A 14,781-nucleotide genomic window follows, 5' to 3' on the forward strand; every position below is an offset into this window, starting at 1 on the left:
GGAAATGATTGTCACTAGTTAAACTAGTAGAAAACCTTTTATTTCAGTGAACAAGCTGCGGATAGGCGCGTAGTACTAGTTAACTGCCAGCGATAGCGAGCGTGTCGGCATTAATAATTTCCGACTTGCCTGTTAAACACGCGATAGAGTTCAGCCGAGAGAGCGATGCGACTCCCGATTATCGTGTGATATACTGTATTTATGAATAGCCAATTGCGTATACGTACTGAATATATAAATAGCCACTTTCTAATTTTTATTTTACGTATTAGTTTAACATTTAAACTAATCGTGAAAACATAGTACTAAATGCTCATAAAGGTACTAAAACTTTTACTCTATTGCAGAATCTTGTAAGAGTATGAAAGGTGAAGTAACTTGGGAAGCGCATTGTAAAGAAATAGACGCAGAATGCGTAACGAATGAGAATGGGCCGACTTGCAAATGCAAAACAGGTTTAGAATACGAGAATGACGCTTGCAAAGGTAAGTCGATTTTGCTGTGATATAAAAATTTAAACGTAGATTTACTACAATCTTCGTAGATATGTTACAGTAATGCATGTTTCGTGTTTAAATTAATATTTTTCTACGATCATTATTAAGATTTGTCGTGTCATTCATTTTAAAATAAAACAGTCAAAAAATTTGTTAATGCGTAGCCGATTTTAATAAAATAAATCGTCGAAAGTAACAAGCGCTATTTTTGCTTCAGTTAATGTATATTTTTTGTGGTTACTTGGTGCTTATAATATTACAATAACGTATTAGTTTCGAGGATTTTTAGTTACGTATTGTCAATAAATATGACTGCACAAACAGTACACATAGAGAGATTATAACATCGTTGAAAAAGTTCGAAAGAATTTACGAAATTCATTTCACATCTACAATCCTACTAATAATTAAAACATATGGTAGGTTAGTTAATATGACGTTATGAAAAAGGCATTAGTGGCATGAAAACAAATGAAATTATTATTGGTTTCAGTTCTATATGAAGCGTATATTTCTAATAAATCATTAAACTACAAATACTGATTTAAAAAGTTTGGTTATAAACATACGGAAAAACACAACTGTATACGTAAACTGAAAGCGAAATTGAAAAAAATGTTATTTTTCAGACGCGTGAATTTTTTGGATAATTAACTCGAAAAGTGTTTACTAGATAATGTTTTTTGGCAATAAAATGTATATATTGAGCAATCAGATTGCAAGAAATGATGACGTATTTACAACGTCACTGATGTCGCTGCTGTTCTGAAAAAAAGCAATTGCGTGAGCTGCTCAGCGACCATTTGTACAAATTTTCATAGTTTCGCACATGCTTAAAATTCACGACAGCTCAAAAAAAAAAAAAAAAAAAGTTAAAAGTAGCCGAATTGTTAAAAATGGGAAAATAAATATAGAGGTAAGGCTGCTTGTAATAAAAACTGACTTCCTAGATGGCGTATAGTTCATTTTTTATTTTAGTTTCTATTCTTTCACGATATTACTTGCTAAATACGGAATTCACGCTAAATAAAAAACTGCCGATACATTTTCTTCAGCTATTTTTTCTGTGTCTTTCGTTTCACAGTAATTTGTTTTTTGCCAAATAAAAATACCACTTACTCACTGACTAAATGTTATATCGAAACACTAAAGTGCTGAAATATGCAATATTATACGAACATTTTATAACGTAGAATTCTTTAGAAATCACGAATCGAGTTTGATATTTTCGAAGAAAACTGTTACATATTTGATTATATTTACAAATGATCAAAATGCACATAATAAACGATGTGGGCTGATGTTCTAGGCTGGCTAATGACAAGTCTTATGACGAAAAGCACTGTTGTTTAATTAAGTATATGAATTATTAATTTTGTTTATTTTTCTGAAAAAATTAATATCATAAGTAATACGACTTTTTATCTATTTTTTAAGCAATAAAATATGTGTAAAGTTTTTATTGAATGCATAACATAATATGTTGTAAAATATGTATATTGAATTGAGTATTTATATTCAATTCATAATACTGTTTGATATGTTTAATGTTCTATTTTTAATTCAAGTATTTGTTGAAAAAAGTTAAATTTTTAAGATAAGGCTATTTATACATACAGTAAGTATACGCAATTGGCTAATTATACATACAGTATGCATATGCAATTGGCAATTTATACATACAGTATATCGCGGGATGATTGGGAGTCGTGTCGCTTTCTTCGCTAATATTTTTTGCACGCTTCCGCACTCTTCGACTTTGTAGGCCCGTCACCCGCCGACACGCTCGCTATTGCTCGCGGTCGGCTAGTACTACGGCTTGTCTATCCGGTTGATGTTACAATAGGTTTAAGATGGCGGCTTGTCTCTGATTTCAGCAAGGAAACAGTGGGGACGCACGTTCTAACCTAACCTATTTTAACAAATTAACATAATTATTAGCAACGAAATTATAAGAATAGGTTAGGTTAGAACGTGCGTCCACACAGTTTCTTTGCTGGAATCAGACGAGCCGCCATCTTGGAACGTAAAATAACATTAATTGCCTACGTACTATATCCTTACCTAATTGATCTCTTCGGGAAATGATTGTCACTAGTTAAACTAGTAGAAAACCTTTTATTTCAGTGAACAAGCTGCGGATAGGCGCGTAGTACTAGTTAACTGCCAGCGATAGCGAGCGTGTCGGCATTAATAATTTCCGACTTGCCTGTTAAACACGCGATAAGTTCAGCCGAGAGAGCGATGCGACTCCCGATTATCGTGTGATATACTGTATTTATGAATAGCCAATTGCGTATACGTACTGAATATATAAATAGCCACTTTCTAATTTTTATTTTACGTATTAGTTTAACATTTAAACTAATCGTGAAAACATAGTACTAAATGCTCATAAAGGTACTAAAACTTTTACTCTATTGCAGAATCTTGTAAGAGTATGAAAGGTGAAGTAACTTGGGAAGCGCATTGTAAAGAAATAGACGCAGAATGCGTAACGAATGAGAATGGGCCGACTTGCAAATGCAAAACAGGTTTAGAATACGAGAATGACGCTTGCAAAGGTAAGTCGATTTTGCTGTGATATAAAAATTTAAACGTAGATTTACTACAATCTTCGTAGATATGTTACAGTAATGCATGTTTCGTGTTTAAATTAATATTTTTCTACGATCATTATTAAGATTTGTCGTGTCATTCATTTTAAAATAAAACAGTCAAAAAATTTGTTAATGCGTAGCCGATTTTAATAAAATAAATCGTCGAAAGTAACAAGCGCTATTTTTGCTTCAGTTAATGTATATTTTTTGTGGTTACTTGGTGCTTATAATATTACAATAACGTATTAGTTTCGAGGATTTTTAGTTACGTATTGTCAATAAATATGACTGCACAAACAGTACACATAGAGAGATTATAACATCGTTGAAAAAGTTCGAAAGAATTTACGAAATTCATTTCACATCTACAATCCTACTAATAATTAAAACATATGGTAGGTTAGTTAATATGACGTTATGAAAAAGGCATTAGTGGCATGAAAACAAATGAAATTATTATTGGTTTCAGTTCTATATGAAGCGTATATTTCTAATAAATCATTAAACTACAAATACTGATTTAAAAAGTTTGGTTATAAACATACGGAAAAACACAACTGTATACGTAAACTGAAAGCGAAATTGAAAAAAATGTTATTTTTCAGACGCGTGAATTTTTTGGATAATTAACTCGAAAAGTGTTTACTAGATAATGTTTTTTGGCAATAAAATGTATATATTGAGCAATCAGATTGCAAGAAATGATGACGTATTTACAACGTCACTGATGTCGCTGCTGTTCTGAAAAAAAGCAATTGCGTGAGCTGCTCAGCGACCATTTGTACAAATTTTCATAGTTTCGCACATGCTTAAAATTCACGACAGCTCAAAAAAAAAAAAAAAAAAAGTTAAAAGTAGCCGAATTGTTAAAAATGGGAAAATAAATATAGAGGTAAGGCTGCTTGTAATAAAAACTGACTTCCTAGATGGCGTATAGTTCATTTTTTATTTTAGTTTCTATTCTTTCACGATATTACTTGCTAAATACGGAATTCACGCTAAATAAAAAACTGCCGATACATTTTCTTCAGCTATTTTTTCTGTGTCTTTCGTTTCACAGTAATTTGTTTTTTGCCAAATAAAAATACCACTTACTCACTGACTAAATGTTATATCGAAACACTAAAGTGCTGAAATATGCAATATTATACGAACATTTTATAACGTAGAATTCTTTAGAAATCACGAATCGAGTTTGATATTTTCGAAGAAAACTGTTACATATTTGATTATATTTACAAATGATCAAAATGCACATAATAAACGATGTGGGCTGATGTTCTAGGCTGGCTAATGACAAGTCTTATGACGAAAAGCACTGTTGTTTAATTAAGTATATGAATTATTAATTTTGTTTATTTTTCTGAAAAAATTAATATCATAAGTAATACGACTTTTTATCTATTTTTTAAGCAATAAAATATGTGTAAAGTTTTTATTGAATGCATAACATAATATGTTGTAAAATATGTATATTGAATTGAGTATTTATATTCAATTCATAATACTGTTTGATATGTTTAATGTTCTATTTTTAATTCAAGTATTTGTTGAAAAAAGTTAAATTTTTAAGATAAGGCTATTTATACATACAGTAAGTATACGCAATTGGCTAATTATACATACAGTATGCATATGCAATTGGCAATTTATACATACAGTATATCGCGGGATGATTGGGAGTCGTGTCGCTTTCTTCGCTAATATTTTTTGCACGCTTCCGCACTCTTCGACTTTGTAGGCCCGTCACCCGCCGACACGCTCGCTATTGCTCGCGGTCGGCTAGTACTACGGCTTGTCTATCCGGTTGATGTTACAATAGGTTTAAGATGGCGGCTTGTCTCTGATTTCAGCAAGGAAACAGTGGGGACGCACGTTCTAACCTAACCTATTTTAACAAATTAACATAATTATTAGCAACGAAATTATAAGAATAGGTTAGGTTAGAACGTGCGTCCACACAGTTTCTTTGCTGGAATCAGACGAGCCGCCATCTTGGAACGTAAAATAACATTAATTGCCTACGTACTATATCCTTACCTAATTGATCTCTTCGGGAAATGATTGTCACTAGTTAAACTAGTAGAAAACCTTTTATTTCAGTGAACAAGCTGCGGATAGGCGCGTAGTACTAGTTAACTGCCAGCGATAGCGAGCGTGTCGGCATTAATAATTTCCGACTTGCCTGTTAAACACGCGATAAGTTCAGCCGAGAGAGCGATGCGACTCCCGATTATCGTGTGATATACTGTATTTATGAATAGCCAATTGCGTATACGTACTGAATATATAAATAGCCACTTTCTAATTTTTATTTTACGTATTAGTTTAACATTTAAACTAATCGTGAAAACATAGTACTAAATGCTCATAAAGGTACTAAAACTTTTACTCTATTGCAGAATCTTGTAAGAGTATGAAAGGTGAAGTAACTTGGGAAGCGCATTGTAAAGAAATAGACGCAGAATGCGTAACGAATGAGAATGGGCCGACTTGCAAATGCAAAACAGGTTTAGAATACGAGAATGACGCTTGCAAAGGTAAGTCGATTTTGCTGTGATATAAAAATTTAAACGTAGATTTACTACAATCTTCGTAGATATGTTACAGTAATGCATGTTTCGTGTTTAAATTAATATTTTTCTACGATCATTATTAAGATTTGTCGTGTCATTCATTTTAAAATAAAACAGTCAAAAAATTTGTTAATGCGTAGCCGATTTTAATAAAATAAATCGTCGAAAGTAACAAGCGCTATTTTTGCTTCAGTTAATGTATATTTTTTGTGGTTACTTGGTGCTTATAATATTACAATAACGTATTAGTTTCGAGGATTTTTAGTTACGTATTGTCAATAAATATGACTGCACAAACAGTACACATAGAGAGATTATAACATCGTTGAAAAAGTTCGAAAGAATTTACGAAATTCATTTCACATCTACAATCCTACTAATAATTAAAACATATGGTAGGTTAGTTAATATGACGTTATGAAAAAGGCATTAGTGGCATGAAAACAAATGAAATTATTATTGGTTTCAGTTCTATATGAAGCGTATATTTCTAATAAATCATTAAACTACAAATACTGATTTAAAAAGTTTGGTTATAAACATACGGAAAAACACAACTGTATACGTAAACTGAAAGCGAAATTGAAAAAAATGTTATTTTTCAGACGCGTGAATTTTTTGGATAATTAACTCGAAAAGTGTTTACTAGATAATGTTTTTTGGCAATAAAATGTATATATTGAGCAATCAGATTGCAAGAAATGATGACGTATTTACAACGTCACTGATGTCGCTGCTGTTCTGAAAAAAAGCAATTGCGTGAGCTGCTCAGCGACCATTTGTACAAATTTTCATAGTTTCGCACATGCTTAAAATTCACGACAGCTCAAAAAAAAAAAAAAAAAAAGTTAAAAGTAGCCGAATTGTTAAAAATGGGAAAATAAATATAGAGGTAAGGCTGCTTGTAATAAAAACTGACTTCCTAGATGGCGTATAGTTCATTTTTTATTTTAGTTTCTATTCTTTCACGATATTACTTGCTAAATACGGAATTCACGCTAAATAAAAAACTGCCGATACATTTTCTTCAGCTATTTTTTCTGTGTCTTTCGTTTCACAGTAATTTGTTTTTTGCCAAATAAAAATACCACTTACTCACTGACTAAATGTTATATCGAAACACTAAAGTGCTGAAATATGCAATATTATACGAACATTTTATAACGTAGAATTCTTTAGAAATCACGAATCGAGTTTGATATTTTCGAAGAAAACTGTTACATATTTGATTATATTTACAAATGATCAAAATGCACATAATAAACGATGTGGGCTGATGTTCTAGGCTGGCTAATGACAAGTCTTATGACGAAAAGCACTGTTGTTTAATTAAGTATATGAATTATTAATTTTGTTTATTTTTCTGAAAAAATTAATATCATAAGTAATACGACTTTTTATCTATTTTTTAAGCAATAAAATATGTGTAAAGTTTTTATTGAATGCATAACATAATATGTTGTAAAATATGTATATTGAATTGAGTATTTATATTCAATTCATAATACTGTTTGATATGTTTAATGTTCTATTTTTAATTCAAGTATTTGTTGAAAAAAGTTAAATTTTTAAGATAAGGCTATTTATACATACAGTAAGTATACGCAATTGGCTAATTATACATACAGTATGCATATGCAATTGGCAATTTATACATACAGTATATCGCGGGATGATTGGGAGTCGTGTCGCTTTCTTCGCTAATATTTTTTGCACGCTTCCGCACTCTTCGACTTTGTAGGCCCGTCACCCGCCGACACGCTCGCTATTGCTCGCGGTCGGCTAGTACTACGGCTTGTCTATCCGGTTGATGTTACAATAGGTTTAAGATGGCGGCTTGTCTCTGATTTCAGCAAGGAAACAGTGGGGACGCACGTTCTAACCTAACCTATTTTAACAAATTAACATAATTATTAGCAACGAAATTATAAGAATAGGTTAGGTTAGAACGTGCGTCCACACAGTTTCTTTGCTGGAATCAGACGAGCCGCCATCTTGGAACGTAAAATAACATTAATTGCCTACGTACTATATCCTTACCTAATTGATCTCTTCGGGAAATGATTGTCACTAGTTAAACTAGTAGAAAACCTTTTATTTCAGTGAACAAGCTGCGGATAGGCGCGTAGTACTAGTTAACTGCCAGCGATAGCGAGCGTGTCGGCATTAATAATTTCCGACTTGCCTGTTAAACACGCGATAAGTTCAGCCGAGAGAGCGATGCGACTCCCGATTATCGTGTGATATACTGTATTTATGAATAGCCAATTGCGTATACGTACTGAATATATAAATAGCCACTTTCTAATTTTTATTTTACGTATTAGTTTAACATTTAAACTAATCGTGAAAACATAGTACTAAATGCTCATAAAGGTACTAAAACTTTTACTCTATTGCAGAATCTTGTAAGAGTATGAAAGGTGAAGTAACTTGGGAAGCGCATTGTAAAGAAATAGACGCAGAATGCGTAACGAATGAGAATGGGCCGACTTGCAAATGCAAAACAGGTTTAGAATACGAGAATGACGCTTGCAAAGGTAAGTCGATTTTGCTGTGATATAAAAATTTAAACGTAGATTTACTACAATCTTCGTAGATATGTTACAGTAATGCATGTTTCGTGTTTAAATTAATATTTTTCTACGATCATTATTAAGATTTGTCGTGTCATTCATTTTAAAATAAAACAGTCAAAAAATTTGTTAATGCGTAGCCGATTTTAATAAAATAAATCGTCGAAAGTAACAAGCGCTATTTTTGCTTCAGTTAATGTATATTTTTTGTGGTTACTTGGTGCTTATAATATTACAATAACGTATTAGTTTCGAGGATTTTTAGTTACGTATTGTCAATAAATATGACTGCACAAACAGTACACATAGAGAGATTATAACATCGTTGAAAAAGTTCGAAAGAATTTACGAAATTCATTTCACATCTACAATCCTACTAATAATTAAAACATATGGTAGGTTAGTTAATATGACGTTATGAAAAAGGCATTAGTGGCATGAAAACAAATGAAATTATTATTGGTTTCAGTTCTATATGAAGCGTATATTTCTAATAAATCATTAAACTACAAATACTGATTTAAAAAGTTTGGTTATAAACATACGGAAAAACACAACTGTATACGTAAACTGAAAGCGAAATTGAAAAAAATGTTATTTTTCAGACGCGTGAATTTTTTGGATAATTAACTCGAAAAGTGTTTACTAGATAATGTTTTTTGGCAATAAAATGTATATATTGAGCAATCAGATTGCAAGAAATGATGACGTATTTACAACGTCACTGATGTCGCTGCTGTTCTGAAAAAAAGCAATTGCGTGAGCTGCTCAGCGACCATTTGTACAAATTTTCATAGTTTCGCACATGCTTAAAATTCACGACAGCTCAAAAAAAAAAAAAAAAAAAGTTAAAAGTAGCCGAATTGTTAAAAATGGGAAAATAAATATAGAGGTAAGGCTGCTTGTAATAAAAACTGACTTCCTAGATGGCGTATAGTTCATTTTTTATTTTAGTTTCTATTCTTTCACGATATTACTTGCTAAATACGGAATTCACGCTAAATAAAAAACTGCCGATACATTTTCTTCAGCTATTTTTTCTGTGTCTTTCGTTTCACAGTAATTTGTTTTTTGCCAAATAAAAATACCACTTACTCACTGACTAAATGTTATATCGAAACACTAAAGTGCTGAAATATGCAATATTATACGAACATTTTATAACGTAGAATTCTTTAGAAATCACGAATCGAGTTTGATATTTTCGAAGAAAACTGTTACATATTTGATTATATTTACAAATGATCAAAATGCACATAATAAACGATGTGGGCTGATGTTCTAGGCTGGCTAATGACAAGTCTTATGACGAAAAGCACTGTTGTTTAATTAAGTATATGAATTATTAATTTTGTTTATTTTTCTGAAAAAATTAATATCATAAGTAATACGACTTTTTATCTATTTTTTAAGCAATAAAATATGTGTAAAGTTTTTATTGAATGCATAACATAATATGTTGTAAAATATGTATATTGAATTGAGTATTTATATTCAATTCATAATACTGTTTGATATGTTTAATGTTCTATTTTTAATTCAAGTATTTGTTGAAAAAAGTTAAATTTTTAAGATAAGGCTATTTATACATACAGTAAGTATACGCAATTGGCTAATTATACATACAGTATGCATATGCAATTGGCAATTTATACATACAGTATATCGCGGGATGATTGGGAGTCGTGTCGCTTTCTTCGCTAATATTTTTTGCACGCTTCCGCACTCTTCGACTTTGTAGGCCCGTCACCCGCCGACACGCTCGCTATTGCTCGCGGTCGGCTAGTACTACGGCTTGTCTATCCGGTTGATGTTACAATAGGTTTAAGATGGCGGCTTGTCTCTGATTTCAGCAAGGAAACAGTGGGGACGCACGTTCTAACCTAACCTATTTTAACAAATTAACATAATTATTAGCAACGAAATTATAAGAATAGGTTAGGTTAGAACGTGCGTCCACACAGTTTCTTTGCTGGAATCAGACGAGCCGCCATCTTGGAACGTAAAATAACATTAATTGCCTACGTACTATATCCTTACCTAATTGATCTCTTCGGGAAATGATTGTCACTAGTTAAACTAGTAGAAAACCTTTTATTTCAGTGAACAAGCTGCGGATAGGCGCGTAGTACTAGTTAACTGCCAGCGATAGCGAGCGTGTCGGCATTAATAATTTCCGACTTGCCTGTTAAACACGCGATAAGTTCAGCCGAGAGAGCGATGCGACTCCCGATTATCGTGTGATATACTGTATTTATGAATAGCCAATTGCGTATACGTACTGAATATATAAATAGCCACTTTCTAATTTTTATTTTACGTATTAGTTTAACATTTAAACTAATCGTGAAAACATAGTACTAAATGCTCATAAAGGTACTAAAACTTTTACTCTATTGCAGAATCTTGTAAGAGTATGAAAGGTGAAGTAACTTGGGAAGCGCATTGTAAAGAAATAGACGCAGAATGCGTAACGAATGAGAATGGGCCGACTTGCAAATGCAAAACAGGTTTAGAATACGAGAATGACGCTTGCAAAGGTAAGTCGATTTTGCTGTGATATAAAAATTTAAACGTAGATTTACTACAATCTTCGTAGATATGTTACAGTAATGCATGTTTCGTGTTTAAATTAATATTTTTCTACGATCATTATTAAGATTTGTCGTGTCATTCATTTTAAAATAAAACAGTCAAAAAATTTGTTAATGCGTAGCCGATTTTAATAAAATAAATCGTCGAAAGTAACAAGCGCTATTTTTGCTTCAGTTAATGTATATTTTTTGTGGTTACTTGGTGCTTATAATATTACAATAACGTATTAGTTTCGAGGATTTTTAGTTACGTATTGTCAATAAATATGACTGCACAAACAGTACACATAGAGAGATTATAACATCGTTGAAAAAGTTCGAAAGAATTTACGAAATTCATTTCACATCTACAATCCTACTAATAATTAAAACATATGGTAGGTTAGTTAATATGACGTTATGAAAAAGGCATTAGTGGCATGAAAACAAATGAAATTATTATTGGTTTCAGTTCTATATGAAGCGTATATTTCTAATAAATCATTAAACTACAAATACTGATTTAAAAAGTTTGGTTATAAACATACGGAAAAACACAACTGTATACGTAAACTGAAAGCGAAATTGAAAAAAATGTTATTTTTCAGACGCGTGAATTTTTTGGATAATTAACTCGAAAAGTGTTTACTAGATAATGTTTTTTGGCAATAAAATGTATATATTGAGCAATCAGATTGCAAGAAATGATGACGTATTTACAACGTCACTGATGTCGCTGCTGTTCTGAAAAAAAGCAATTGCGTGAGCTGCTCAGCGACCATTTGTACAAATTTTCATAGTTTCGCACATGCTTAAAATTCACGACAGCTCAAAAAAAAAAAAAAAAAAAGTTAAAAGTAGCCGAATTGTTAAAAATGGGAAAATAAATATAGAGGTAAGGCTGCTTGTAATAAAAACTGACTTCCTAGATGGCGTATAGTTCATTTTTTATTTTAGTTTCTATTCTTTCACGATATTACTTGCTAAATACGGAATTCACGCTAAATAAAAAACTGCCGATACATTTTCTTCAGCTATTTTTTCTGTGTCTTTCGTTTCACAGTAATTTGTTTTTTGCCAAATAAAAATACCACTTACTCACTGACTAAATGTTATATCGAAACACTAAAGTGCTGAAATATGCAATATTATACGAACATTTTATAACGTAGAATTCTTTAGAAATCACGAATCGAGTTTGATATTTTCGAAGAAAACTGTTACATATTTGATTATATTTACAAATGATCAAAATGCACATAATAAACGATGTGGGCTGATGTTCTAGGCTGGCTAATGACAAGTCTTATGACGAAAAGCACTGTTGTTTAATTAAGTATATGAATTATTAATTTTGTTTATTTTTCTGAAAAAATTAATATCATAAGTAATACGACTTTTTATCTATTTTTTAAGCAATAAAATATGTGTAAAGTTTTTATTGAATGCATAACATAATATGTTGTAAAATATGTATATTGAATTGAGTATTTATATTCAATTCATAATACTGTTTGATATGTTTAATGTTCTATTTTTAATTCAAGTATTTGTTGAAAAAAGTTAAATTTTTAAGATAAGGCTATTTATACATACAGTAAGTATACGCAATTGGCTAATTATACATACAGTATGCATATGCAATTGGCAATTTATACATACAGTATATCGCGGGATGATTGGGAGTCGTGTCGCTTTCTTCGCTAATATTTTTTGCACGCTTCCGCACTCTTCGACTTTGTAGGCCCGTCACCCGCCGACACGCTCGCTATTGCTCGCGGTCGGCTAGTACTACGGCTTGTCTATCCGGTTGATGTTACAATAGGTTTAAGATGGCGGCTTGTCTCTGATTTCAGCAAGGAAACAGTGGGGACGCACGTTCTAACCTAACCTATTTTAACAAATTAACATAATTATTAGCAACGAAATTATAAGAATAGGTTAGGTTAGAACGTGCGTCCACACAGTTTCTTTGCTGGAATCAGACGAGCCGCCATCTTGGAACGTAAAATAACATTAATTGCCTACGTACTATATCCTTACCTAATTGATCTCTTCGGGAAATGATTGTCACTAGTTAAACTAGTAGAAAACCTTTTATTTCAGTGAACAAGCTGCGGATAGGCGCGTAGTACTAGTTAACTGCCAGCGATAGCGAGCGTGTCGGCATTAATAATTTCCGACTTGCCTGTTAAACACGCGATAAGTTCAGCCGAGAGAGCGATGCGACTCCCGATTATCGTGTGATATACTGTATTTATGAATAGCCAATTGCGTATACGTACTGAATATATAAATAGCCACTTTCTAATTTTTATTTTACGTATTAGTTTAACATTTAAACTAATCGTGAAAACATAGTACTAAATGCTCATAAAGGTACTAAAACTTTTACTCTATTGCAGAATCTTGTAAGAGTATGAAAGGTGAAGTAACTTGGGAAGCGCATTGTAAAGAAATAGACGCAGAATGCGTAACGAATGAGAATGGGCCGACTTGCAAATGCAAAACAGGTTTAGAATACGAGAATGACGCTTGCAAAGGTAAGTCGATTTTGCTGTGATATAAAAATTTAAACGTAGATTTACTACAATCTTCGTAGATATGTTACAGTAATGCATGTTTCGTGTTTAAATTAATATTTTTCTACGATCATTATTAAGATTTGTCGTGTCATTCATTTTAAAATAAAACAGTCAAAAAATTTGTTAATGCGTAGCCGATTTTAATAAAATAAATCGTCGAAAGTAACAAGCGCTATTTTTGCTTCAGTTAATGTATATTTTTTGTGGTTACTTGGTGCTTATAATATTACAATAACGTATTAGTTTCGAGGATTTTTAGTTACGTATTGTCAATAAATATGACTGCACAAACAGTACACATAGAGAGATTATAACATCGTTGAAAAAGTTCGAAAGAATTTACGAAATTCATTTCACATCTACAATCCTACTAATAATTAAAACATATGGTAGGTTAGTTAATATGACGTTATGAAAAAGGCATTAGTGGCATGAAAACAAATGAAATTATTATTGGTTTCAGTTCTATATGAAGCGTATATTTCTAATAAATCATTAAACTACAAATACTGATTTAAAAAGTTTGGTTATAAACATACGGAAAAACACAACTGTATACGTAAACTGAAAGCGAAATTGAAAAAAATGTTATTTTTCAGACGCGTGAATTTTTTGGATAATTAACTCGAAAAGTGTTTACTAGATAATGTTTTTTGGCAATAAAATGTATATATTGAGCAATCAGATTGCAAGAAATGATGACGTATTTACAACGTCACTGATGTCGCTGCTGTTCTGAAAAAAAGCAATTGCGTGAGCTGCTCAGCGACCATTTGTACAAATTTTCATAGTTTCGCACATGCTTAAAATTCACGACAGCTCAAAAAAAAAAAAAAAAAAAGTTAAAAGTAGCCGAATTGTTAAAAATGGGAAAATAAATATAGAGGTAAGGCTGCTTGTAATAAAAACTGACTTCCTAGATGGCGTATAGTTCATTTTTTATTTTAGTTTCTATTCTTTCACGATATTACTTGCTAAATACGGAATTCACGCTAAATAAAAAACTGCCGATACATTTTCTTCAGCTATTTTTTCTGTGTCTTTCGTTTCACAGTAATTTGTTTTTTGCCAAATAAAAATACCACTTACTCACTGACTAAATGTTATATCGAAACACTAAAGTGCTGAAATATGCAATATTATACGAACATTTTATAACGTAGAATTCTTTAGAAATCACGAATCGAGTTTGATATTTTCGAAGAAAACTGTTACATATTTGATTATATTTACAAATGATCAAAATGCACATAATAAACGATGTGGGCTGATGTTCTAGGCTGGCTAATGACAAGTCTTATGACGAAAAGCACTGTTGTTTAATTAAGTATATGAATTATTAATTTTGTTTATTTTTCTGAAAAAATTAATATC

General features: G+C 31.6%; 1 protein-coding gene across 1 annotated transcript; it reads left to right on the top strand.

Annotated features, from left to right (window-relative positions):
* Positions 1 to 361: 361 nt before the first annotated feature.
* Positions 362 to 13,365, top strand: LOC136982155 (matrilin-2-like; the record flags this gene model as incomplete). Its single annotated transcript, XM_067278579.1, has 6 exons — positions 362 to 485; positions 2,924 to 3,061; positions 5,500 to 5,637; positions 8,076 to 8,213; positions 10,652 to 10,789; positions 13,228 to 13,365. Coding segments are annotated over exons 1-6 (814 nt in total), but the record flags the coding sequence as incomplete, so codon positions are not given.
* Positions 13,366 to 14,781: the final 1,416 nt, after the last annotated feature.

The sequence above is a fragment of the Centruroides vittatus genome, unplaced genomic scaffold, assembly GCF_030686945.1.
Source record: "Centruroides vittatus isolate TY-2023 unplaced genomic scaffold, ASM3068694v2 contig_815, whole genome shotgun sequence".
Classification (NCBI taxonomy): domain Eukaryota; kingdom Metazoa; phylum Arthropoda; class Arachnida; order Scorpiones; family Buthidae; genus Centruroides; species Centruroides vittatus.